The sequence below is a fragment of the Dryobates pubescens genome, chromosome 2, assembly GCF_014839835.1.
Source record: "Dryobates pubescens isolate bDryPub1 chromosome 2, bDryPub1.pri, whole genome shotgun sequence".
Classification (NCBI taxonomy): domain Eukaryota; kingdom Metazoa; phylum Chordata; class Aves; order Piciformes; family Picidae; genus Dryobates; species Dryobates pubescens.
This window is the reverse complement of record NC_071613.1, coordinates 50,453,564-50,478,384: the sequence shown is the minus strand read 5'-3', so window position 1 is coordinate 50,478,384 and position 24,821 is coordinate 50,453,564. Positions and strand designations below refer to the sequence as shown.

At 46.5% G+C, this 24,821-nt stretch overlaps 1 protein-coding gene across 1 annotated transcript in view; it reads right to left on the bottom strand.

The window, feature by feature from the left end:
• Window positions 1-24,821, bottom strand: part of CCDC148 (coiled-coil domain containing 148) — a 69,257-nt gene that overhangs the window by 36,187 nt on the left and 8,249 nt on the right. Inside the window, exons 3-9 of the mRNA XM_054173547.1 lie at window positions 20,564-20,667; window positions 18,181-18,263; window positions 17,877-18,022; window positions 17,543-17,638; window positions 17,268-17,449; window positions 7,157-7,295; window positions 3,596-3,802 (exon numbers count right to left, since the gene is read on the bottom strand). Of these exons, the coding sequence (XP_054029522.1) occupies window positions 3,596-3,802; window positions 7,157-7,295; window positions 17,268-17,449; window positions 17,543-17,638; window positions 17,877-18,022; window positions 18,181-18,263; window positions 20,564-20,667 (957 nt within the window). The remainder of the gene's footprint in view (window positions 1-3,595; window positions 3,803-7,156; window positions 7,296-17,267; window positions 17,450-17,542; window positions 17,639-17,876; window positions 18,023-18,180; window positions 18,264-20,563; window positions 20,668-24,821) is intronic.

Sequence of the window (24,821 nt, the reverse complement as noted above, 5' to 3'; positions counted from 1 at the left end):
AGAAGAGACCAACCCCCACCTGGCTACAACCTCCCTTCAGGTAGTTGTAGAGAGCAAAAAGGTCTCCCTTGAGCCTCCTCTTCTCCAGGCTAAGCAACCCCAGCTCCCTCAGCCTCTCCTCACAGGGCTGTGTTCCAAACCCCTCCCCAGCTTTGTTGTCCTTCTCTGGACACCTTCCAGCAACTCAACATCTTTCCTAAACTGAGGGACCTGCTTATGTATCTTACAGTGTGTGTATGTGTCACAGCTTTATTCACAGCTGATGAAACATGCACACAGACCTGCTGGCAATACTGCAGGAGACCTGCATCTCCCATTCAGGCTACCAACTCCTCACGAGTTTACATTTTCCCCTTGGCAAAGTGACACAAGTTAAGAATTTCTTATGACAAACTTACTGAAATGCAAAAAGAATTAAGCCAATTACTGGCCAAAAAGACAAAGAGGGAAATCTCTGCTTTCCAGCTCTACAATCCTTCCCTTAGTGACAGACTCACTTTTTACCCTGTCTCACACATCCTCGTCAGGATGGGTTTTATCAGTGTAAATGAGCTCAGCAGACTGACAGTTATCTTTTCCCTGATAACTGCCAACAGCTGCCTTCCCCTGCGTGACTTTCTGTAGCTGCACACTTCAGAGGAGCAGAAAGACAAGGCTGTAAGATAAACTCTACCTGGGTGAAGTCTGGGTTTTCCAAGGCACATAGCCATGGAATCCAAACAAATCCCATGGATACATTCAGAGTAATCCCTCTGAAAGCCACCTAGCTCCTTGCCCAACTTCAGCTTCCGTCCTCCGGCCCTTTCAGCTGCAGAGCTGATCAAAAGAAGGTCACAACAATATCCTCCTTTAATGAAGAGGGGGAAAAAAAAAGTACCTTTTTCATTCCTCTCTTCTGGGAGACAGGTGGATTGTTTTTGTTCAAACGCTGAACACTCTAACAAAGCCACCTTTGAGAGCAGCCCTTGAAAAGTGTGGGCCTAATAGGTTTAAGTTTCAAACAGCTCCAGGTCACTGGAAACAGGATGTCAGAACGCAGGAAACTTTCAGACAGCATTCAGTGCACCAGGGAGAATCTTAAGCTCTGTGGAGACAACCTAAGTGCTGCAGCACTTGTTACTTTTTGCAGGGGAGTGAAAAAGAACAATGGAAAAAAAAAAAGACTGATTTGATTCAGGAGTAAACAGCTCTTCCAGCTCTGTGCAGGTAAGAGGCACACAGGAGGTCCAGATAGGGATGTCTAGGTGATAAAAAGCAAAACTCAAAGCAACAAACCATCCCGCTCCACCCCCTTCCACATACTCCACATGGCTCCAGGGAAGTCTACTGCAGGAGTTAAAATGGGGTACTCCCCACTCAGTCAAGCCCAGGCAGCTTCTAACCCTGACATGTTTAGCTTCAAACCTTCCAATGACAGACAGCTCCAGGAAGAGGAGACAGAAAGGGCTTTGATTGAAAAACTAGGCTCAAAAACATCTTCATCACAAACAGCTTTTTCTGTCGTTTTCTGCTGGTAGGAAACCGAAATCAAGTGTTTAGGATAACACTTAAAGCAAGGGTTCAGCAGAAGTGCTGTTGGGGAAGTGAAAAGAAACCAGGGTGTAAGTGTTCAGATGTTAAACTCTGTGCAAGGGCAAAATCACAGAGCAGAGTTTAAGCAAATCTCAACATGCCTTTCATGCCCAGAAATGTGACTCCCCTTACAAATGCCTTAGGCATCAACATCATAACCCTTCCTCTTCTGTCCAGGCTTCTGTCTTACTCTAGTATCTTATACAGAGGATTAAAAAAGAAGGAAAAAAACCCAACAAAAATCCAAATACCCTCCACACACCCCCAAAAAACCACACCAACCAAAACCCACAAAAAAAAGCCCTTACAAAACCCAAACGACACGGAACAAAACCAATAAAAAGCAACAACAATAAACCAGGTATTTTATCTTTTCTTCCATCTCTTAGCACAGTAAAATCACCTTTCAGAATATTGTGAAACTCCTGTAACACAGGCTCACAGGATGTTAGGGGTTGGAAGGGACCGCTGGAGGTCATAGAGTGCAAATCCCCTGCCAGAGCAGGGCCATAGAATCCAGCACAGGTCCCATAGGAACACATCCAGATGGGTCTGGAAAGTCCCCAGAGAAGGAGACTCCACAACCTCCCTGGGGAGCCTGTTCCAGGGCTCTGTGACCCTCCCAGTGAAGAAGTTCCTCCTCATGTTGAGGTGGAACCTCCTGTGCTGGAGTTTATACCTGTTACCTCTTGTTCTGTCACAGGGTGCACTGAGAAGAGGCTGTCCTCTCCCCCTTGACCCTCAGCCCTCAGATATTGATAAACATTGATTAAATCCCCTCTCAGTCTTCTCTCCTCCAGACTAAAGAGCCCCAGGGCTCTCAGCCTCTCCTCACAGGGCACATGCTCCAGTCCCTTCATCATCCTGGTAGCTCTCTGTTGTAACAAAGGCATACAAGTTATGGGATCCACTTGGTGAGGTCTTAGAAAGCATTCTTGCAACTAAACAGAAGGGAAAGCAAATATTCATTATTGCTCTGAAAGCAGACCAGTGTTAATCTAAAAAGCTGGTGGTAGTAGTGATAAATGCAATGTTTTGCAGCCACTTTTGGGCATTCTAGGGTTAACAATGATGAACTATCATCACTATAGATACCAGTCCCAGTTTCCTAAGGAAGAAAGAGAAACACACAAATATTTTGTGATTTGCCAATGTTACAAAGGAACACAAGGAACATGATGCCAGACCTCTCCTCCTTGCAGCTTGCTTGCAGTCTTTCATATTGCAAACTGCAGAATAGAATAGAACAAACCAGGTTGGAAGAGACCTTCAAGATCATCGCGTCCAACCCATCAACCAATCCAACACCACCTAAACAACTAACCCATGGCACCAAGCACCCCATCAAGTCTCCTCCTGAACACCTCCAATGATGGTGACTCCACCACCTCCCCAGGCAGCCCATTCCAATGGGCAATCACTCTCTCTGTATAAAACTTCTTCCTCACATCCAACCTAAACCTCCCCTGGTGCAGCCTGAGACTATGTCCTCTTGTTCTGGTACTGGCTGCCTGGGAGAAGAGACCATCATCCGTCTGTCTACAACCTCCCTTCAGGTAGTTGTGGAGAGTGATAAGGTCACCCCTGAGTCTCCTTATCTCTTGTTCTTCCAATACTGAAATGCAGCTCAAACTCTTCAATGTGCTCAAAACAAACTTGAATGTAGTTTATAGAGAGTATGAAACTCATTGTAAGGCCTACAAGTGTGCTAGGTAACCAAATTCTTAATCAAATGATGACAAACTAAGTTCAAGGGCTGCCTGAAAAGCTAACAGATTCTTCCTGGTAAGGAAACTGAGCGTCTTCAAAATCATTTGCTTCACAACCAGTGTTCACAAAGACACTGCTCTCTGCCAGCAGATTACAGTTTGTTCCTTTCCCTACCTGTCCTAAACAATTCCATCAGAGGACAGCAGAAGCAGGGTGATGACAGTGAGCTTTGGTTAGTTAACCTCCACTCACACACCATAACTTAATTGTGTGAACACAGACTTGGAAGTGATACTTTTCTAACTGAACTCACCTTTGCTTTCAGCTCAGCACAAAGCTGCTGCTGCTTTTGCCTGCTGTGGGCCAGCAGCACCTCTGCCTCCTGGGCAGCAGAGGCTTCGGCGGCGGTCGCCGCTGCCCGCAGCAGAAAGGCTTCCCTGGCCTGAGCCCAGCCCAGCACCACAGCCCTGCGCCGGCTCCTGGCGAAGCGGCACCGCTCCCAGGCCTTCTCGTGAGCAACCTGGAGACACAAAGCATGTCAGAAAGGTTTAAAGCCTATGGATCAATTAAACAGTTCTAGACGTTTTGGCAATGGCATGAGACTTAACAGTCTAAGTGCCAGATTCTAGACACTGGCCACAACAATCCCATGCAGTGCTACAGGCTGGGGACAGGGTGGCTGGAGAGCGGCCAGGCAGAAAGGGACCTGGGGGTGCTGGTGGATAGTAGGCTGAACATGAGCCAGCAGTGTGCCCAGGTGGCCAAGAAGGCCAATGGCATCCTGGCATGCATCAGGAATAGTGTGGCCAGCAGGAGCAGGGAGGTCATTGTGCCCTCTATTCAGCACTGGTTAGACCACACTTGGAGTCCTGTGTCCAGATGTTGAGTTGCTGGAAGGTGTCCAGAGAAGGACAACAAAGCTGGGGAGGGGTTTGGAACACAGCCTTGTGAGGAGAGGCTGAGGGAGCTGGGGTTGCTTAGCCTGGAGAAGAGGAGGCTCAAGGGAGACCTTTTTGCTCTCTACAACTACCTGAAGGGAAGTTGTAATTGGGTGGGGGTTGGTCTCTTCTCCCAGGCAACCAGCACCAGAACAAGAAGACAGTCTCAAGCTGCACCAGGGGAGGTTTAGGCTGGATGTTAGGAAGAAGTTCTTCATAGAAAGAGAGATTGGCCATTGGGATGTGCTGCCCAGGGAGGTGGTGGGGTCAACATCCCTGAAGATGTTTAAGAAGCGACTGGATGAGGCACTCAGTGCCATGGTCTAGATGATTAGTTAGGGTTGGGTGATAGGTTGCACTTGATGATCTTGGAGGTCTTTTCCAACCTGGCTGATTCTGTGTGATTCTGTTATGGATTTCATTGCTATATATCCAATATGCCTATGGAGTCCATAATTTAGGGCCCAGAAGTATCCTGTCAGGTGCCAGGTACGCTGCCAGCTGCCCAGGTTGGTTGGCAGTGGCATTACTCCAGCCTTTCCCTGTGCCACATGGCATTGCAGTAATCTGATGTCCCACTGCTCTCATCTGAGCTGTGCTTCTGCAGTAGGAAAAAATGCAATGTAGTGGCTCCTTCCTGCCCTACAGCACATCAAGTGCAAGGGGTAGGGCCTTTAATTGCCTCTGCAGAGGCACCCAGCACGTGCAGCAAGATGATGCTCTACAAAGAGAGCACCAATTAAAGGAGTTGTACAGATACTGTACAGATGACAATAAGCTTCATTTTTTCTTTCCTAACAGGAGATTTGGAAATCAATTCCTATCTTGGCAAGCAGCCTGCTGCCACCACCTAACAAAAAAGGCATTTAATCTTAAACACATATTTTGGGCCTCATTCAGCAACATTCAAGATTTCAGCAGAAGTAGTAACAGGTAAGGCTGCAGAGACTGAGGCAGTTAAGTCATGATTCTGTCTTACATGTCCAAAAAATACAAGTTCCAGGGATGAAGGAGGTTCTAGTGATGACTATGTGCTCCCAAGCGTCATAGGCACCATTCCTGATGCTAATTTACAGGCTTTGGGCAGGGAACCACAGGGATGCTGACTCATCTGGTGCCTAGCTCACAGACAGTCCTATCAGCTTATAGCTGGATGAAGATCAAGTTGTATCTCTACCTCTGGAGCTCCTACTTGGTCAAATGTATGCAGGCCATCGTGTCAGATCACGTTGCCATTGCTGCTGCCACAAACTCAGCAAGACCTAAGGCTAAGCCAAATGTAAGCAAGAAACAGGGTGGAGAGTTTGCACTTCTGAACACAGTCCTCTCTCTGAGGACCTGCTACCGGATCAAGCACTGTGCTTGCCCACTGATTCAGTCTTCTTCAGTGAGAAGGCAGCACAGAAGGCTCCAAGTAGGATTCTCCTGTAGCACAAACATTTTAAGACTAGACCTTAGTCTAGTCTTAGTGTTTTAACATTCCTGTAGCTGTCACGCGAACACACGCACACTAAGAGTCATCAATTCCATACTGCATTAGGAGTTTTAAGTTTAGAAACCTGAAGTCTTAAATGAACCTTCAAAGAATCAATAATGCCTGTACAAAGCCCAGAGTTATTCAGCCCAGTTTTCACAGACAAAGTTCTGAAATGCCCTGAAGTTCATTTTTGGTGAAACTATGCTGATGATCAGCACCGCTCGGCTCTCACCCTTCCTTTGCACTAGGAACTCCTCAAACACCAGCAAGCAGACGGTCTAAAAATACATGCAAAGATAAAAAAAGCCTCCCTGCTTTACTTATGAACATCCTGAAGTGTTCTAGCCTTGAAATAGGTTTCTCTATTAGCTGCTCTATGCTCATTCACTGTGGAGTGTGAGAGGAATCAGCAATCAATGTGAAAGGCGTTAGGCATATAAAAATAGCCTCTCCCTGAGAACAGGAGATAACTTCCCTCTTCCTGCTATATATGTGCCACAGAGCAATTAAAATAACTGTTCCTAGACAGTGCTGTAGATCCTCATAAAAAAACAAACACCACAAGCAGCAGAGCATGGCAGAACAATAAAGCTGTACAGCAGAAGCAATGCCAACCAATTAACATGGGGAGTTTGGCGGCAAGAGCACGTGGAGACATAACATCTCCACAGTGCTCAGTCTGAAGTGACAGTTCTGGGGTGCATTAAGAGGAAATTGTCCAGCAGAGCAAGGGAGGTTCTCCTCCCCCTCTTCTCTGCCCTGGTGAGGCCACACCTGGAATATTGCATCCAGTTTTGGGCTCCCCAGTTGAAGAGGGACAGGGATCTGCTGGGAGAATCCAAGGGAGGGCTACAAGGATGACGAAGGGACTGGAGCACTGCCCTGTGAGGAGAGGATGAGGGACCTGGGGCTGTTTAGTCTGGAGAAGAGAAGACTAAGAGGGGATTTCATCAATGTTTATCACTATCTGAGGGCTGGGGGTCAAGAGGGAGGGGACAGGCTCTGCTCAGTTGCACCCTGGGATAGGACAAGGAGTAATGGATATCAACTCCAGCACAGGAGGTTCCACCTCAACATGAGGAGGAACTTCTTCACTGTGAGGGTCACAGAGCACTGGAACAGGCTCCCCAGAGGGACTGCAGAGTCTCCTTCTCTGGGGACTTTCAAGACCCATCTGGATGTGTTCCTGTATGACCTGTGCTAGATTCTATGGTCCTGCTCTGGCAGGGGGGGTTGGATTCAATCTCCAGAGGTCCCTTCCAACCCCTAACATCCTGTGATCCTGTGACAAAGTTTCAACTTCATGGGGTTTGGAGACAAGGACATCCTTTCTTCACTGTGCAAAATCAAAGCTATAGTTAAGAGATAAAGAAGCCCCCACCTTTGATAAACATTCTTTAACACAAGTGTTCAACATATGGTTTAAGTAAGAAGCGATCTGATTTAAAGGGATACTGACCAGGTCACACCGAGATTTGTGAGGAAGGTATCTCTGCAGCATGTCAAGGTACAAAGTCCTTCTCCTCTGGAGATCACTTGGATACTGACTGATAACAGTCTGGAAAACCCTCTGATCCTCTTCCTTCCAGTCAATATTCCTGTAGAAATGCAAACCAATCAGCCCCAGCAGAACATGCCAAGTGAGAAGGCTGGAGCAAAGCTGAGCAATCACAGAATCACAGAATGTTAGAAGCTGGATCACACCTCCAGAGAACAGGTCCAAGACCCCTGCCAAAGCAGAATCACCTAGGGCAGGCCACACAGGAACACACCCAGAATGGCTTTCAAAGTCTCCAAAGAGAGACTTCATAACCTCTCTGGGCAACCTGCTCCAGTGTTCCATCAAGCTCAGAGCAAAGAAGTTTCTCCTCATGCTGATGTGGAACTTCCTGTGTTCCAGCTTATATCCATTATTCTTTGCCCTACTACCAGGTACCACTGAAAAGAGCCTGTCCCCCTCCTCGACACCCACCTCTCAGACATTTACAGACATTCATAAGGTGTCCTCTCAGCCTTCTCTTCTCTAGACTAAACAGTCCCAGTTGTCTCAGTCTTTCTTTATAGGAGAGATGTTGAAGTCCCTTAATCATCCTCGTAGCTCATCATTGGACCCTCTCCCGTAGATCCCTGCCTTTCCTGAACTGGAAAGCCCCAAACTGGACTCAGTATGGCAGGTGTGGTCTCTCCAGGGCAAAGCAGAAGTGGAGAAGAACCTCCCTAGACCTGCTGAGCACACTTTTACTAATGCACCCCAGGATACCATTGGCCTTCTTGGCCACAAGGGCACATTGCTGAGCCATAGATAATTTTGACTGACTAATTAAACAAAGCAAACCTATACTGCTTTTCTAACACAATCAGGTTTTGTGCCACCATACAAGTGAATGGTTCCTTTCCTAAGCTGCCTTTTTATGGGGGAGTGATGCCAACTTTCCCAAACCTGTGACATTAAGGAACAGTCACACCACACAGAAAGCACAGCATGCAAAGAAGATGATCAGTCTCTACCACTAAGCACTAAAGTGATCACAAGGTGATGTGATGATAGCTGGATGTAGCTAAAGGAGGAACCAGTTTAAAAAGCAACTGACACCCCTAGCCTCATCAGCAAAGCCTAAGATTGAGAATTTGCCAAAAGAGTAGGTGCAGCAATCAGCAGCATCCATGCATTGCAGAAATTTGGGCAGCTAGAAGGAACATAAACCCAAAGCAGAGCACCACAGGTTTGGATCTAGTAGATTAGATTTCACCCTCAATCTGACCCTGGGCCTTAGAGGGATTAACGCCAGGCTTTTGTTGCAGCAGCACTGAGTCAGACCAAAAGGTCTCTCCATCCCCCTGGCCTGTTTTCATAAGTGACTAAAAGCTTAGGGAAAATTAAAGGAAGGTAATCATAGGATTCTGCCCTTCCCCCCCCCAAAACATTCCTGCAGCCTCCAACTGTTTGCAGCTCTGGGACTTCCTGAGCCAGCAGTCCTCTCATCTTTCTGGATACAGCTGGTAATCAGAGGTTCCTTCCTCCTCACTTCTATTCTTCATTCTCTGACTTTCAGGAGGAAAAAAAGAAGTGGGAAAAACAAAAAAAGAAAGGGAAAAAAAAAAAGATTCTTATCCTACTCTAACATTTTCAACACAGAATCATCATTCCAGGACCAGAATGGTGGCTACTGAGTGAGAGCCAAGCTTGGGGAAACATTACAGCTACTGTTCCCGAGGCATGAGCACCTTGCTTCTCACACTCTCTGTGCCCTGCTTCTGTATTTTGTTTTTCTTTGAATAAGTGTTAGGAGTTGCTCTTGCCTTTTGTGCAAGTAGCACCATAATAAAGATGGCCAGATAAGGAGAAACTGCCTCCTATCTCCTTTGATACGCTCCACCAAGACTATCAGTGCTACAAACCTCACTACCCCCTGCCAAACAAACCAACCAATCTCAAACCAAAACAACAAAGCAGAGTTCTGCAATAATGCTGTTTGGGTTGTACACAGTGAGAGTCCAGTCATGGAAGGGGTTTCTGTGGGAAACAGGAAGCACTAACTCTCGGCTGGCCCACTGTGGTAGTGCTCTTGAGTGGCTTTTCTGTTTATCAGTAGAGTAAAATGAAGGCGACATGAGAAAAATTAGCTTTGAAAAACCCTGAGGTGTCCTTAAGACAAAGGGCATAGACTGACACTTTGGTCTGTGCTTCTTCAGCCAGGAGAAAGGTTCACAGTCTGCATTTGTTGGCAGCAAAACCCAGAACTCAACAGCAAGCCCAAACCCTGAGCAGGCAGCTCACAGCTCACCCTCCTGGAGTGGTGAGCAGGACGTATAAAGTCTTATCACTCCATCACACCTTATCTTGCCTCCCCAGACTCCAAACATCACTGGAGGGGAATGTGTCAGGGCACAGCACTGCAAGCTCCTACAGTGGAGCTCCCCATCCTTGTGCAGATACAGATTTAGGAGTAGCAGCACTACACTAATAACACTGTCTTGGAGAATCATTAGCTGGCTGAAATTAATAAAGCTGTGGAAGGAGATTGCTTCCTCTGCAAGTTACACAAGGCAGATAGGTATTATTCATACTTGCCACTTACTGCCCTTTTTTTTCCTTCTTATAAATTGTGTGAAATCTCTGACAAACCATTTCCAGGACCCAGCTCACTGCTGTTGAAGCCAGCCACCAAGAAAAGAAATGGAAGTGGCTTTGAAAGGAGGGAGAGAAAAGATTGAACTCCTGTAAAAAAAAAGTTTATTTGCAGCAACCAACAGCTACCAAGTAAATGCTGCAGCCAACATAAGTGAAATTACACCAGCAAAGGCAGAATGGCAATGGAAATGTTTCCTTACAGGTGACTGCTTGCATCTCCCAAGCCAGACAAAGAATATGGATGCCTGAGCCAAGCGTTTTTCATAAGCTAAGTCTAAAGAAGAAATAGTGCCCCAGAAAGTAAAACAGGGCACAGGAATCCTTCACAGAGGGAACTGCTGCAGCAATATCTTACAGCTTTCAAGCTGCAGTGCTCCAAACAGCAGACACAGTTCTCCAAAGACAAGAATTTACCGCCTCTAAGAAAAACCTTGTGCAGCTGATCCTCAGAAATTAATGTTTTAAACTCTTCATTTTTCTCTAGAGGGAGCTTTTCTATGAAATCAGTTCATTTATTAATTTTAGAATCTCTGTGTCACAGATTGATGTTCTGAGATATAGGCTTTCTGAAGAATAACTCTAATGAACCAATTAATTATTCTTTGCTACAGTTTCCATCTCCTTCCCTGCAACTGTTCCTACTCATGCTGAACCAAGTGGGAAAAATACTTCCTCCCTCCTCTCGCCCCCAAGAAAGCAGCTGGCATTCTTGTCTTCTCAGCCCCAATATTTTGTTTGTCTGATAGGAGAACCACCATAAACCCTGGCCAGTCTTTACTCAGAGAGTACCAACCATCCCAGAGAGTGCTTTCTGAAGTAGGGGTTGGATTTCAAACTACTTCTTGCAATTTCTGAAAGAAATCAGTAATCCTCTTCTGGGAGTCCTGATACCCCTCAGCATGGTGCTGTTTCAAAACCTTGTTCTGGTGACAGCAATGAGACAGAATTCTAAGAGCTAAAATTCTCTTTCCTAACAATCTGCCTTAGATATTTCTGGCCACACAGACTTGTGAAGAAATGCAGGTCTCTGTCTAAAGCAGAGTTAGAATAGCATAGCATAGCATAGCATAAACCAGGTTGGAAGAGACCTTCAAGATCATCGCGTCCAACCCATCAACCAATCCAACACCACCTAAACAACTAACCCATGGCACCAAGCACCCCATCAAGTCTCCTCCTGAACACCTCCAGTGAGGGTGACTCCACCACCTCCCCAGACAGCCCATTCCAATGGGCAATCACTCTCTCTGTATAGAACTTCTTCCTAACATCCAACCTAAACCTTCCCTGGCGCAGCCTGAGACTGTGTCCTCTTGTTCTGGTGCTGGCTGCCTGGGAGAAGAGACCAACATCCGCCTATCTACAACCTCCCTTCAGGGAGTTGTAGAGAGCAATAAGGTCACCCCTGAGTCTCCTCCTCTCCAGGCTAAGCAACCCCAGCTCCCTCAGCCTCTCCTCGTAGGGCTTGTGTTCCAAACCCCTCACCAACTTCGTTGCTCTTCTCTGGACTCATTCCAGCACGTCAACCTCCTTCCTAAACTGAAGGGCTCAGAACTGGACACAGGACGTGAGGTGCAGCCTAACCAGTGCAGTGTACAGGGGCAGAATGACCTCCCTGCTCCTGCTGGCCAGGATGCCATTGGCCCTCTTGGCTGCCTGGGCACACTGCAGGCTCATGTTCAGTCTACCATCGACCAGCACCCCCAGGTCCCTCTCTACCTGGCCGTTCTCCAGCCACTCTGACCCCAGCCTGTAGCACTGCATGGGGTTGATACAGCCTGGTCAGGAAATGTTGTGCCATGAACTTGAGAGCAGGAAAAGCTGCAGATTCTGTGGTCTGAAGGCCAGCCTGGTGATTTTTGCCTCCCACACCTGACCCTTCCCTCTGACTTGTCTGCTCCTCTAACAGCCAGCTAGCAAAGGGTCTCTGCACACCTCGGGAACAAGATGGAGAACCCAAGGTCCGTGGAAGACACGCCGGGGAGCGATGAGCTATAGCTAAAGCTACAAGTAGTTTATTGTAAGCCGAGACAAACTGCCTGCCAACGCCTGGGTTTGTCAGCTGTGCCAGAATTTGTCAGCTGTGCTGAGATTTTGTCAGCTGTTCACAGACAAATAGCCAAAAAGAAAAAAAGGCAGCATGATTCAGCCCTGTGTATTCATACCCATAAAATGTGAGGAGAATTCCAAAGTAGCCTGCCTGCCTGCCCTCAAGATCTGCCTCACTTCAATGGCTGTAAAATTCCAGAAAGGAAGAGCTAGTCTCAGCTGAGTTCCAGCAGTGCCAACACATTTACAGGAATATTTAGGCTGATATCAGCCTCATTCACTGTCAAGATATTGACAAACTTTCACAAGGCTGAATGCATGACCCAAATTTGCAATGGAGTGCTCGCTTTCATTCCATGTATCATTCTGCTAGGAAACAGAGCCATCTTTATTTTGTGTCAGAACTGAAACACAGCAATTGTCTGGTACTCCACACCCCTGAGGCAGCTGCTTCCCTTGAAACAGATTCACCCTGCAGTCATCTCTGGCTTCACACGTGCTAAGGAATACAAACTACTGGGAAGGGAAGGTCCCCTCTTCGCCCTGGAGTCCCCCACAGACCCTTTGCAACAGCGACGGATGCTCCTGTGGAACCTGCAGGCACACAGGCTGCCACAATGCCACCAAGTGAGATGTTAACCTCCCTGACTGTTAATTATGTCAGTCACTGATTGTTGTACCAGAGACATCCTGGGAAGAGGCCTGAAAAGAGGAATTGAATATTCTGGACTTAACCCCAATACCCCCAAAAGGCTGCTGCAGGGGATGCAGGGCTGAACACACCATACTCCATTCATCCTTCAGTTGGCTAAATAATTCAGAAATCCTTGGAAACCATGGCCAAAGGAAAAAAGAGAAAGAAAGAGTAATGGTGCTTAGAGAATCACCAGTTACAACAAACACATCCCTTCCAAATCCACAGCTCCGTGGGATAACTCAGGGCTTGGGTATTTCTCAAACACAAATATTTGTCTTTTAGCAGCAGCAAAAGCAGATGATTTAGATTATAAAACATCCTATATTATGCTTGGGGAAAAAAACACAAACAGAAACCAACCCAAACAACCAAGTTCTCCCTTTCTGAAAGCAATAAATGCTGCAAAACACATTTCAGAAGGGCTGGAAAGCACAGAATCATAGAATTCTCAGGGTTGAAAGGGACCTCAAGGATCATCTAGTTCCAATCCCCCCGCCACAGGCAGGGACACCTCACACTAGATCAGGTTGCTCAGAGACCCATCCAGCCTGGCCTTAAAGACCACCAGGGATGAGGCTTCCACCACCTCCCTGGGCAACCTGTGCCAGTGTCTCCCCACCCGCATGGTGAAAAGCTTCTTCCTAATGTCAAAGCTAAATCTCCCCTCCTCTAGCTCAGCTCCAACAAAGAATATAGCAGACCATTGCTTTATTCTGATTTTAATTTGGAGATTCTATGCACATTTTCCCAACTTTCTGCTCAGACAGCCTCAGCAGTTAAACAACGAGGTGTGGAACACCAGAAGGCTGCTATCAACTTCAGGTCTCTTTACTGCACGCTCAAGCATGCGACAGGAGAGGAAGAATGACAGAGAATCCTCAAAGTGACTCAGTTATGTTATCATAATTGTTCTACTGAGCAAATCACAGAAGTGAGAAAAATAACATATTGCAGGAGAATGTTTGCTATCTTCGGGCACAAAGCAGCGAGGATGATTGCAAAGGCTTCGTTAAGGCTGCATTCATCAGTGCAGTGGATACACACCAAGGTCACAAACCTGCCACTCAATGCTTGACAGGATTGTTGGATCAAAGTTAGCTTGATGAATTATAGAACACTTAAACCACAAGGCAAGCCCATAACATATTTGCATGCAAATTAGCCAATATAAGTGTAAGAAGTGACAAAGAGTGTGGTGTCCTTCATATACCCCAGATTTTTGGAAGTAAGCAATAGCATGAGAACAAAGTCTTGCTTTTCTTCTTGGAAAACACATTTTATCATTGCTCTGCAGAAAAGCACAGGAACAAAAGTGAGCAACACATGCCATCCAGAAGGACCTTGAAAGGCTGGAGAGGTGGGCCCAAGCCAACCTCATGAGGTTCAACAAGACCAAGTGCAAGGTCCTGCATCTGGGTCAGGGCAATCCCAAGCCAGGACCAATATAGGCTGGGCAGGGACTGGCTTGAGAGCAGCCCTGAAGAAAAGGACTTGGGGGTGCTGGTGGATGAGAAGCTCAACAGGAGCCAGCAGTGTGCACTTGCAGCCCAAAAAGCCAATCACGTGCTGGGTTGCATCAAGAGGAGTGTGGTTCCCTCCCTCTGCTCCACTCTGGTGAGACCCCACCTGGAGTACTGTGTCCAGGTCTGGAGCCCCTATTACAGGAAAGACCTGGAGGTTCTGGAATGTGTCCAGAGAAGGGCCACGAGGATGATCAGAGGGGCTGGAGCCCCTCTCCTATGAAGACAGACAGAGAGTTGGGGCTATTCAGTCTGGAGAAGAGAAGGCTCCCAGGAGACCTAATTGTGGCCTTCCAGTACCTGAAGGGGGCCTATAAGAAAGCTAGGGAGGGACTTTTTAGGGCTTCAGGTAGTGACAGGACTGGGGGTAGTGGAACAAAGCTACAAGTGGGTAGACTCAGATTGGAGGCTAGGAAGAAGTTCTTCACCATAAAGATGGTGAAACTCTGAACTGATTACCCAGGGAGGTGGTGGAAGCCTCATCCCTGGAGGGTTTTAAGGCCAGGCTGCATGGGTCTCTGAGCAACCTGCTCTAGTGTGAGGTGTCCCTGCCCGTGGCAGGTGAGCTGAAACTAGATGATCCTTGAGGTCCCTTCCAGCCCTGACAATTCTATGACTAAAGATTTGGGAGACTGGAAAGCAAAGAAGCAAAAGACCAAGATCTATCTTCAAATAAAATGCCTCAGACCATTGCTGGTGGTTCATTTATGATTTCATGCATCTCCAGCTAACAAGAACTGGCAGGCTCTGGTCCAAATTGGGTCAGTTGTCCTACACAACCTACCCTCACATCCCACTGGCAAATTGCTGACACAACCACCACCACCAGGCACTTCTTTCAGCTACATTCATTTCCTTTTTCCCACCTAGATATCAGAACTCCCTTCCTTCAAAGTATCACTGCATATTTTCATGCCCACAACTGACATTTTTTTCCCCCCTACAAACATGGCAGTTTATCTTTAAGTCTGGAGGGTGCTTAATTACCAGAGCAGAATTAGCTAACTCAGGAACCCAATTCAAACCTGGTGTGTGATGAATGAAAAGCCCACAGCAGATTTCCCAACCATTTTCACAGATTCTGTCACCTCCAAGGCTGTTTGTCTATTATTCAGTAGCACACATGCTGGGTGGGTCAGGGGATTTAAATGTATGAATTTCCTCCCAATTTTTAATTAAAACCACCAGAAAGACTTTGTGCATATTTAAGGACTTAGCATTTGTCAGAGATTTTCTCACAGAGGCTGTTAAAACTTCTTTCACAGTATCACAGTATAACTAAGGTTGGAAGAGACCCCAAGGATCGACTGGCATCAGGAACAGTGTGGCCAGCAGGAGCAGGGAAGTCATTCTGCCCCTGTGCTCAGAACTGGTCAGGCCACACCTTGAGTACTGTGTCCAGTTCTAGGCCCCTCAGTTTAATAAGGACTTTGAGACTCTTGAACATGTCCAGAGAAGGGCAACAAGGCTGGGGACCACAAGCCCTATGAGGAGAGGCTGAGGGAGCTGGGGCTGCTTAGCCTGGAGAAGAGGAGGCTCAGGGGAGACCTTATTGCCCTCTACAACTACCTGAAGGGAGGATGTAGCCAGGTGGGGGTTGGTCTCTTCTCCCAAGCAATCAGCACCAGAACAAGAGGACACAGTCTCAAACTGCACCAGGGGAACTTTAGGCTGGAGGTGAGCCGAAAGTTCTTCACAGAAAGAGTAATTTGCCATTGGAATGTGCTGCCCAGGGAGGTGGTGGAGTCACCATCCCTGGAGATGTTCAAGAGGGGGTTGGATGTGGCACTGGGTGCCATGGTTTGGTAGTCATGAGGTGCTGGGTGACAGGTTGGACTTGATGATGTTTGAGGTCTCTTCCAACCTTACTGATTCTATGATTCTATGAACTGTAACCAAATTTCAGAGAGCCAAGGAACTGCTGTAAATTTGCCACCTGCTGTTTAACAAATGGCATAAATACGTGAAAGATCAGAACAATTTTAGTAAGTATTGTGTTCTCACGGCTCTTAAACGAATCATGTACATGTGCCAGGTAGCAGAAGAACCACCTACAGAATACCTGTACAATTAATACAACCCTAAGTAGATTGTAACACATCACTTCATATGGGATCCAACACCTTACACCTGTTCCAGCACCCCCAAAATGATTCAGCAGCAGTGGCAGGAGATTTAGGAGCAGTGCTGTTGGTGCACATAGAGGAAGAGGGAGATTTAGAAGCAGCATGTGATTTTTTAACCAAAGAAACTTCAGGACTTCCCTGCTCTCTCCACTTTCTTCTGCCCAGGCTTTAAGCAATTCCACTGACCTTCCTATTCTCAGTCCTCTTAAAGCCTGATGCCATTCCATGCCAGAGGAATATCAGCAGATGGCATGGCAAAAAGAAGCCAAATCTGGCCTGGTATCTGCAGCCCATTATCTCCAGACTCAAGTTAGCCTCAGCAGAATCATAGAATGGTATGGTTTGGAAGAGACCTTAAAGATGATCTAGTTCCCACCCCCTGCCATGGGCAGGGACACCTCCTACTAGATGAGGTTGCTCAAGGTGCCATCCCACCTGGCTGTGAACACAGCAAAGCTAAGCTTTATTCTATAGCCACGCAGGTATGTTACGCTTCTTGATCATTATGAATGTTTGAGGTCTTTCTACAAAGATTTCAGTTAGCAGAAAATTTTCTCCTCCTTTTTGATTATTCTGAACCCAAGCTACATACCCTTTTTACATTTCTTTCAGAGAATTACTGCAGTGATCCAAAACTTGTGGAAAAAAAATTGGTCTGTTGATCTGCTTTATAGATAAAAACGTTCTAGCTCTCCCTCTCAGAAAGACTCCACTTTCCTAGCATACATTTGAGGGTAATTACCATACAGAAAGAATCATTTTTTTTCATACAAGGGCACATGAAGAGGGCATTTGAGGCACAGCAGACTGTTGGTTCTTTAATCCCCAGAACTTTTCACTGATTATTTCAGATGAGAGCTTTGGAAGGGATTGCCTCAGTTCTCCCAGGCTGTCTAACCCCAGAGAGCAGGGCAGAGCTCTCAGCTCTCATAAGCCAGTACCAACTCCAATGGCCAAGGCATGTATGCAGCACCTATAGGTTACAAAACACATAACTGTATTATTTTATACCCAGCAAAAAGAAACCCCAAGGCAGACATCATTACCTATGTAAAACTTCTAATTGCTGATCAATCTCCTGGAGCTTAGACCGGAAGCAGCTGGCAAGCTGTTGGTATTCACTGATAACTAAGGTCTTCACATCAGGGTAGGGGCATTCCAAAGACAGGAGTGCTGAAGGAACTTCAAGGCAAACTCCATTTATCTCTTCAAAAGAATGTGCTAATGCCTGCGATGAAAAAAGGCTGCTCAGACTACCCTGCATTGTATTTCCTCTCTCAAAAAGCCACCCTCGCCAATTAAGCTTACAAAGCTCGCTTACTTTTGTTTTACAGTCCTCAAGCTCTCTTTCCAAAGCCAGACTTTCATGGGTAAGGGCTTCCAAGATTACTTTCTGTTGCTTCTTCACAAACTCAATCTAGTTGATGAAACAGATTACTGTTACTTCTTTGTCTTGTTTCAGCATGAAAGCTCCTCTTTCAGAAACCAAGAGCCTCATTTCCACAGCTCGCAGAGGCTTCGCTGATTTACGCCGCGGCAAGCAGAGAGGTTACTGGATGCTCTGAATGTCAGTTACACTCTCCAAGCATTACACAAAAACGAGGTGCTAAATACACCGTGATAATAAATCGTCAAAGCAAAGTTAAAATACCAACCTGCTGTAACATCTCAGCTGGATTGATCTTAGCTTTCAGGCAAGACAGCATTTCAGACAGCCTGGATTTCAACCGCTCTTTCAGCTGCCAGATAGGAGCAACAGTATCTCCCCGGAACGCAGCCCGCTCCTTTGATAACTGATGCTCTAGATCCAAAAATCAAACAGAGAGCTTTCTCAAACACACAAAATACTACACAGCACTCTGCTTTCTAATCTACACCTGCCAAGATGGGGATTTGAAACCTCAAGTAATCAAGATAACGTCTTACTTATTATAGTCAACATCAATAAAAAATTCTCACCCAAGTCTCTCACATCTCCCAAAAAGTTGTGCTTGTGGCTTTCCTCATCAAGAAAAGTCTTTATTTCTGCTTCTGTTTTTTGCCTGGAAGATATGAGAGAGTTTTACAGAAGCTGTAATTTCTTGTTCATTAAGTGTTCAAGAATGATTAGCCTCAAATACTCTAATAAAGTAAATTTGCCCAGGAAGGTGGCAAGTGCAGGACTTGGACATGAAGGTGGCATAGAAGGGCAACAAAGTTGGTGAGTGGTTTGGAACACAAGCCATATGAGGAGAGGCTGAGGGAGCTGGGGTTGCTTAGCCTGGAGAAGAGGAGGCTCAGGGGAGACCTCCTTGCTCTCTGCAACTACCTGAAGGGAGGTTGTAGACAGGCAGGGGCTGGTCTCTTCTCCCAGGCAACCAGCACCAGAACAAGAGGACACAATCTCAAGCTGCACCAGGGGAGGTTTAGACTGGATGTTAGGAGGAAATTCTTCATAGAGAGAGTGATTACTCTCTACAACTACCTGAAGGGAGGTTGTAGACAGACAGATGTTGGTCTCTTCTCCCAGGCAAGCAGTACAAGAACAAGAGGACACAGTCTCAGGCTGCGCCAGGGGAGATTCAGGCTGGATGTTAGAAAAAAGTTCTATACAGAAAGAGTGATTGCCCATTGGAATGGGCTGCCTGGGGAGGTGGTGGAGTCACCATCACTGGAGGTTTTCAGGAGAAGACTTGATGGGGTGCTTGGTGCCGTGGGTTAGTTGCTTGGGCGGAGTTGGATTGGTTGATGGGTTGGACGCGATGATCTTGAAGGTCTCTTCCAACCTGGTTTATTCTATGTATTCTATGATTGCCCACTGGAATGGGCTGCCTGGGGAGGTGGTGGAGTCACCATCATTGGAGGTGTTTAGGAAGAGACTGGATGGGGTGCTTGGTGCCATGGTTTAGTTGATTAGGTGGTGTGGGGTGATAGGTTGGACACAATGATCTTGAAGGTCTCTTCCAACTTGGTTTATTCTATTCTATAGAAGACTCTCTCCTCAGAGCAAAAAATGCTCTCATGGATCTGATGTACACAGAATCATAGAATCAATAAGGTTGGAAAAGACCTCAAAAATCATCAAGTCCAACCTGTCACCCAACACCCCATAACTACTAAACAGTGGCTTCAAGCACCACCTCCAATCCCTTTTTGAACACCTCCAGGGACAGTTACTCCACCACCTCCCTGGGCAGCACATTTCAAAGACTAACAACTCTTTGTGAAGAACCTAAACTTCCCCTGGTGCAGCCTGAGACTGCATCCTCTTGTTCTGGTGCTGGTTGCCTGGGAGAAGAGACCAACTCCCACCTGGCTACAACCTCCCTTACAACACACAAGCTAACAGAAAAGAACAATACCAAAGCTCCCTGTTGGGTGTAATCAATATGCACATCCAGAGACAGACTCTGAAGGAAATGTCTGAAAAAGTGTCTAAAAAGCTCTGCTGCTCTCACAAATACATGAGATCATCATGGAGAGGTGCATGCAGAGCATCATCCACTCTGTTCTCCCCTATCACAGTATCATAAGGTTGGAAGAGACCTCAAAGATCATCGAGTCCAAACTGTTGCCACAGACCTCATGACTAGACCACGGCACCAAGTGCCACATCCAATCTCCTCTTGAACACCTCCAGGGATGGTGACTCCACCACCTCCCTGGGCAGCACATTCCAATGACTAATGAATCTCTCAGGGAAGAACTTTCTTCTCACCTCGAGCCTAAACCTCCCCTGGCGCAGCTTAAGACTGTGTCCCCTTGTTCTGGGGCTGGTTGCCTGGGAGAAGAGACCAACCCCTTCCTAGCTACAACCACCTTTCAGGTAGTTATAGAGAGCAATGAGGTCTCCCCTGAGCCTCCTCTTCTCCAGGCTAAACAACCCCAGCTCCCTCAGCCTCTCCTCACAGGGCTGTGCTCAAGGCCTCTCCCCAGCCTTGTTGCCCTTCTCTGGACACATTCAAGTGTCTCGATGTCCTTCTTAAACTGTGGGGCCCAGAACTGGACACAGGACTCAAGGTGTGGCCTAACCAATGCAGAGTACAGGGGCACAATGACTTCCCTGCTCCTGCTGGCCACACTATTCCTAATGCAGGCCAGGATGCCATTGGCCTTCTTGGCCACCTGGGCACACTGCAGGCTCATGTTTAGGTGGCTGTCAATACTTTTGTGTTCTCTCTTTGTGTCTCCACACTCCTCTCAATGCAGGTCACAACTCTCACACCCTGCACAAAAAACTATCTCCACTTCAGGTATTTTAATCTTTTCCTCTCAATGTCCCTTGAATCAAGGGTGTCACACAAGCATCTGTTCACTGAAGACCTTCTCTAACAATGGCTAATTAAGATTCCTCAGCTCTTACCTGTTCTCACTCAGTCTTTTATGCTCTTGCCACCACACTTGTTGGTGCTGTTTCAGCAGCATTTGCTCTTTTTTGTTTTTTGAAACTTGCTTTGTTTTTTCAATCTGCAGAAGGGGGAAAAAAAAATTAAAGCTTATAAGTGTTTCGAATCTGTTCAATAGCTTTATCAACTGCCTTCATGTGGAAGGTTTTCGCTACAGAACAGTGAACCTAAAAGCTTTATTCCAAACTGTGCTTCTTCTAGAGAACAACAGCTTCATATCTAACCAGTTTTCATGGGGGGTGTGTGTGTGTGGGGAAAATCCATTTCAAATCCCAATTAAATGAGAAAAGAAAGTGGGAAAAAATGCAGTCCATGTTCTTTCCACCCCCCCATCCCTATTTCCCAGGAGGTGAAGGGGGAAAGATGAGCATAAGAAAAAAAAAAGCACCTCCTTACAGGTGGGAAGATGAAAGAGGGAGAAAGCATCTCTGCCAGGAGAAAGATTTTCAAGAACTGATTACTAAAAGAGAGCTTTCCCAAAATCTATCCAATTAAAGAGGCTCTGAAACTGTCTGAGGGCTTCACAAAAACATTGCTTCCAACCACAGATGAAATAGAAATACTTGCTTTTGAGACAGATGGAGTTCCTGCTTGAACTAGAGGAAAAGCAGTCAGGGAAAGGCTGATGAAGCAGTAGCCAGATGACTCTGGCCAAGCAACAATGAAGGAAAAAAGATCAGAAGAAGCCTGGCTGCCAGAAGCCCCTGAGACAAGTCAGTTCTTTCTCATCCTCCTGCCACCACAGGCCTCTTGGTGTGGATCCTCAGGACAAAGCAGCATTTCAGTTCAGAATTGGCTCCCTTCCTGCTCCTTCCCTTTTTGCTGTCCTGCCACCACCTTCCCTCACACCACCTGCCCCAGCCAAATGGCAAACCCCCTTCTGACTGTAGGGGCTCCCACAGCCCACACAAAGGCCCTTCACTTCTCCTCCCCAAACTTCCTACAGATAGATTATTCTGCTGCAGAATGGTAGGAAGACAAGAAAAAAAATGCAATCTCTTGGCCTAGGTTACTACAGGGAGAGACAACTGAGGTCTCACTCCAGGTCTCATATAGGAAAGACCCCAGCTTCTGAGTCACAAATGTTGGTTCTCCACTTGGCTCAGGTGGAAGCAATCTGTTTGAAATGCTCAGCCACCTTTCCTGCCTGCTGACAGCTGGACCAAACCACACTTTACCTGCTCTGTGTTCACATGCAGGAGTACACAAAAGCAAACCCCTCCAGACATGCTGTCTGTGCCCTCCGTGGCCAGGCAGGTGGTACCAGCAAGCTGCTCCGAGGGGAGCTCTACAGTACTCTGCAGCACTAACACACAGGTAAGCAAGAATCTCATCACTTCTCAAAGCACAGCCCCTCCTTCATCCACCACCAAAGCTAAAACCTTACTTTAAAACAGAACACCTGAAATGCTGAAGCTAGAAACACACCTCTCAAATGAAGCTGTGGTTAAGAAGCCTGGTTGAACATAGCTGGTTTCTAGACAGTCACATAAAGAGGAACCACAACTAGAAGGTTGTGAACCCACTGTGGTTTTACAGCAGCCCTGCTTTAGTGGTGTCACCTGCATAAGAAGCTGCAGCAGGGGCTATAGAGAGAACAGAGAATGAGAAACAAGGGGTCGATAGGAAGGCCTGTGTGTGACTGTTCCAGGGGAGAGCTTGGGAACACCTGCTTTATGCTTTCCATCAGCACATTACAATGCTTTTGAATCAAAGATAATGTCTCCTTATCTTTATTGCTTACATATCTTCATGTTTAAAAAGTAACTTATTGCTTCCTCTCACCATTAGGTGCCTAAGAGCAAACTTAGCAAACAAAGTGCTGTATTTAAAGCCCTTTGAAATTCCACACAGCCTTAAACCCATTCTGAAACTGAAATGATTTTAGATTATTTTAACATCAATGACATTTATGTATAGCTGCTGCAATATTAGCTTTTCCTTTTTCTTTTTTTCTTTCTCCTGTAGGTGTTGCATTTTTCTTCCTTAGGCAGCCAGCAGCTGATTCACCACTTGCTGCTCTGGCTCCGTCTCAGTGGGGGAGCAACCCGGCGCTCAGAAGGCGGCGAGCCTGAATCAGCAACAAAGGGAATAGGTGGGCACACATTCTATTCCGTGGAGCTTTCAGCATGTCTATTTTACTACCTACTCAGCTGGAAAATGCTTGAAGAGGTGAAATACCAAAAGATGATGACAAATTAGTTTAAGGCTTGAATGAATTCAGGAGAATTTTGCACTGCCAATCTATGAGGAAACATCTGCCAGAGCTTTTGCTATATTATACTTAACCTGCATTAAAGGGAGCAACGCTGTAAAGGAAGTAGGTATTTTTGCTTTCATTCACTGTCACCCTTTGCTACTTTAAATACAAAGAGAAGCCTCATGAGCAACCCCTTGTTTTGTTGTAAGGCTTCAGGATAGGAGAGTGAGCTAGTAAATTATGCTTCTACACATTCCATGGACTGAGATTTGAGAAACAGCATCAGAACAAAGCAGCACATGGTGACATTACTAACCAACAGAGCTCGTTTCATAGCTCTGGTTCAAAGGCTTTCTAAATGTTTTAGACATCAATTTACAGGAATTTGGGGGTTGTTAGAATCACACAGAACATTAAAGGGTGGAGGAGACCTTCAGAGATGGAGTCCAGCCTCCCCTGCCAAAGCAGGATCACCTAGGGCAGAACTTTATCATAATCCCACATTTCTCCAACAGATTTTCCTTTGAACTCTGCAATCTTGTCTGAATGAAGACTCTGAATTATGTTTTATATGCACCAGAGACATCACCTGATCAGGTCTCCCAGCTACCCACACAGGAACACTTCAGGCACTGCTTTGGCATGTTTTCCACACACTTCAGTGCAGCCCTTCATTCCAAGGGCCATCTTGGCTCAGAGGAACAGCCAAGGACAGGAGAGACAACAAATGGCCAGGCTAGCATAGGTTAAGCACAAAAATGGCATTACCCTTATGCTGGAATTGCAGCTTCCTGAACAAGCATTCAGGTAACATTCCTGCTCCAGGGGACTGTTTCAAATCTGCCATTTCCCACCCACACCCCCCCCTTCTTTTGTCTCTCAGCCTAAAGGAACTATTTCAGCTGAATGTAAATCAATGTCAGCTTCACACTTCTTCCTGTAAAGGTGATGATGTTTTTGAGCCATCTAACACTCATCACTGAATCAGTTGTACACTGAAAGCAGCTCACACATATTTACCACTCCACAGTGCAGCATGCCAATCCAGAAACTCTATTTCCACACAACTGTGAACACCCAATGCCAGCAAAACATGCTCCAGAGAGGCTGGAGTCATCTTGTGGGCTCAACACACCCCTAGCTAGTCTGTGGATGACCCCAAGCCTTCCCATACATTTGGGTTAGTTGTTTAAGGAGCTTGTTGCCAAAATTATTCCATATTTTCCATGGGTTTGTAGGTAATGTTGGAAACCATCAGAGCCACCTTGTCAGAATGGCACAAAATTAAAAATAGTAATAATTTACATTCTCCTCCACATGAGGAGGAAGTTCTTCACCATGAGAGTGATGAAGCCCTGGAATGGGTTGTCCAGGGAGGTGGTTGAGGCCCCATCCCTGAAGGTGTTTAAGCCCAGGCTGGCTGAGGCTCTGGCCAGCCTGATCTAGTGTGAGGTGTCCCTGCCCCTGGCAGGGGGGTTGGAACTAGATGGTCCTTGTGGTCCTTTCCAACCCTGACTGATTCTATGATTCAAAGGACAGCCTGGGAAGCAAGACACAGAGATGCTCCAGCACATCAGTTTTTAAAAGCTATCTCCAGGCTGGTTCTACCCAGCAAGGTCTGGCTGCTCTCAAAGCCACTGTCGGTCTCAGAACCCACCCCAGTTTGACTGCCAACTGCACAGTGTCACACAGCAGTGGGTCAGTGTCACTGGAACCTCCACAGCAACCAGCAGCAGCCAGCTCAGGGCCACAATTGCAGAAACCACCCATCCCAGAAGCATGCCACAAAGACATCTGAACAGCTCCAATCTGATCTGCAGCAGGACCCAAGAGTTAGGTTGTTATGTGAGAGCTTAGCTGTGTCTTTACCAAATGTGTCTCTGGAGGTATTGCTTGTGGAGCACCCAACCCAAACTAATGAACCAGGCTAGATCCAACCCTGATGGCTACAACAATGGGGCAGGCAAAAAGTGTTCCAGCTAAATGAAGCACCCCAGAGCTGACATGGCCAAGTA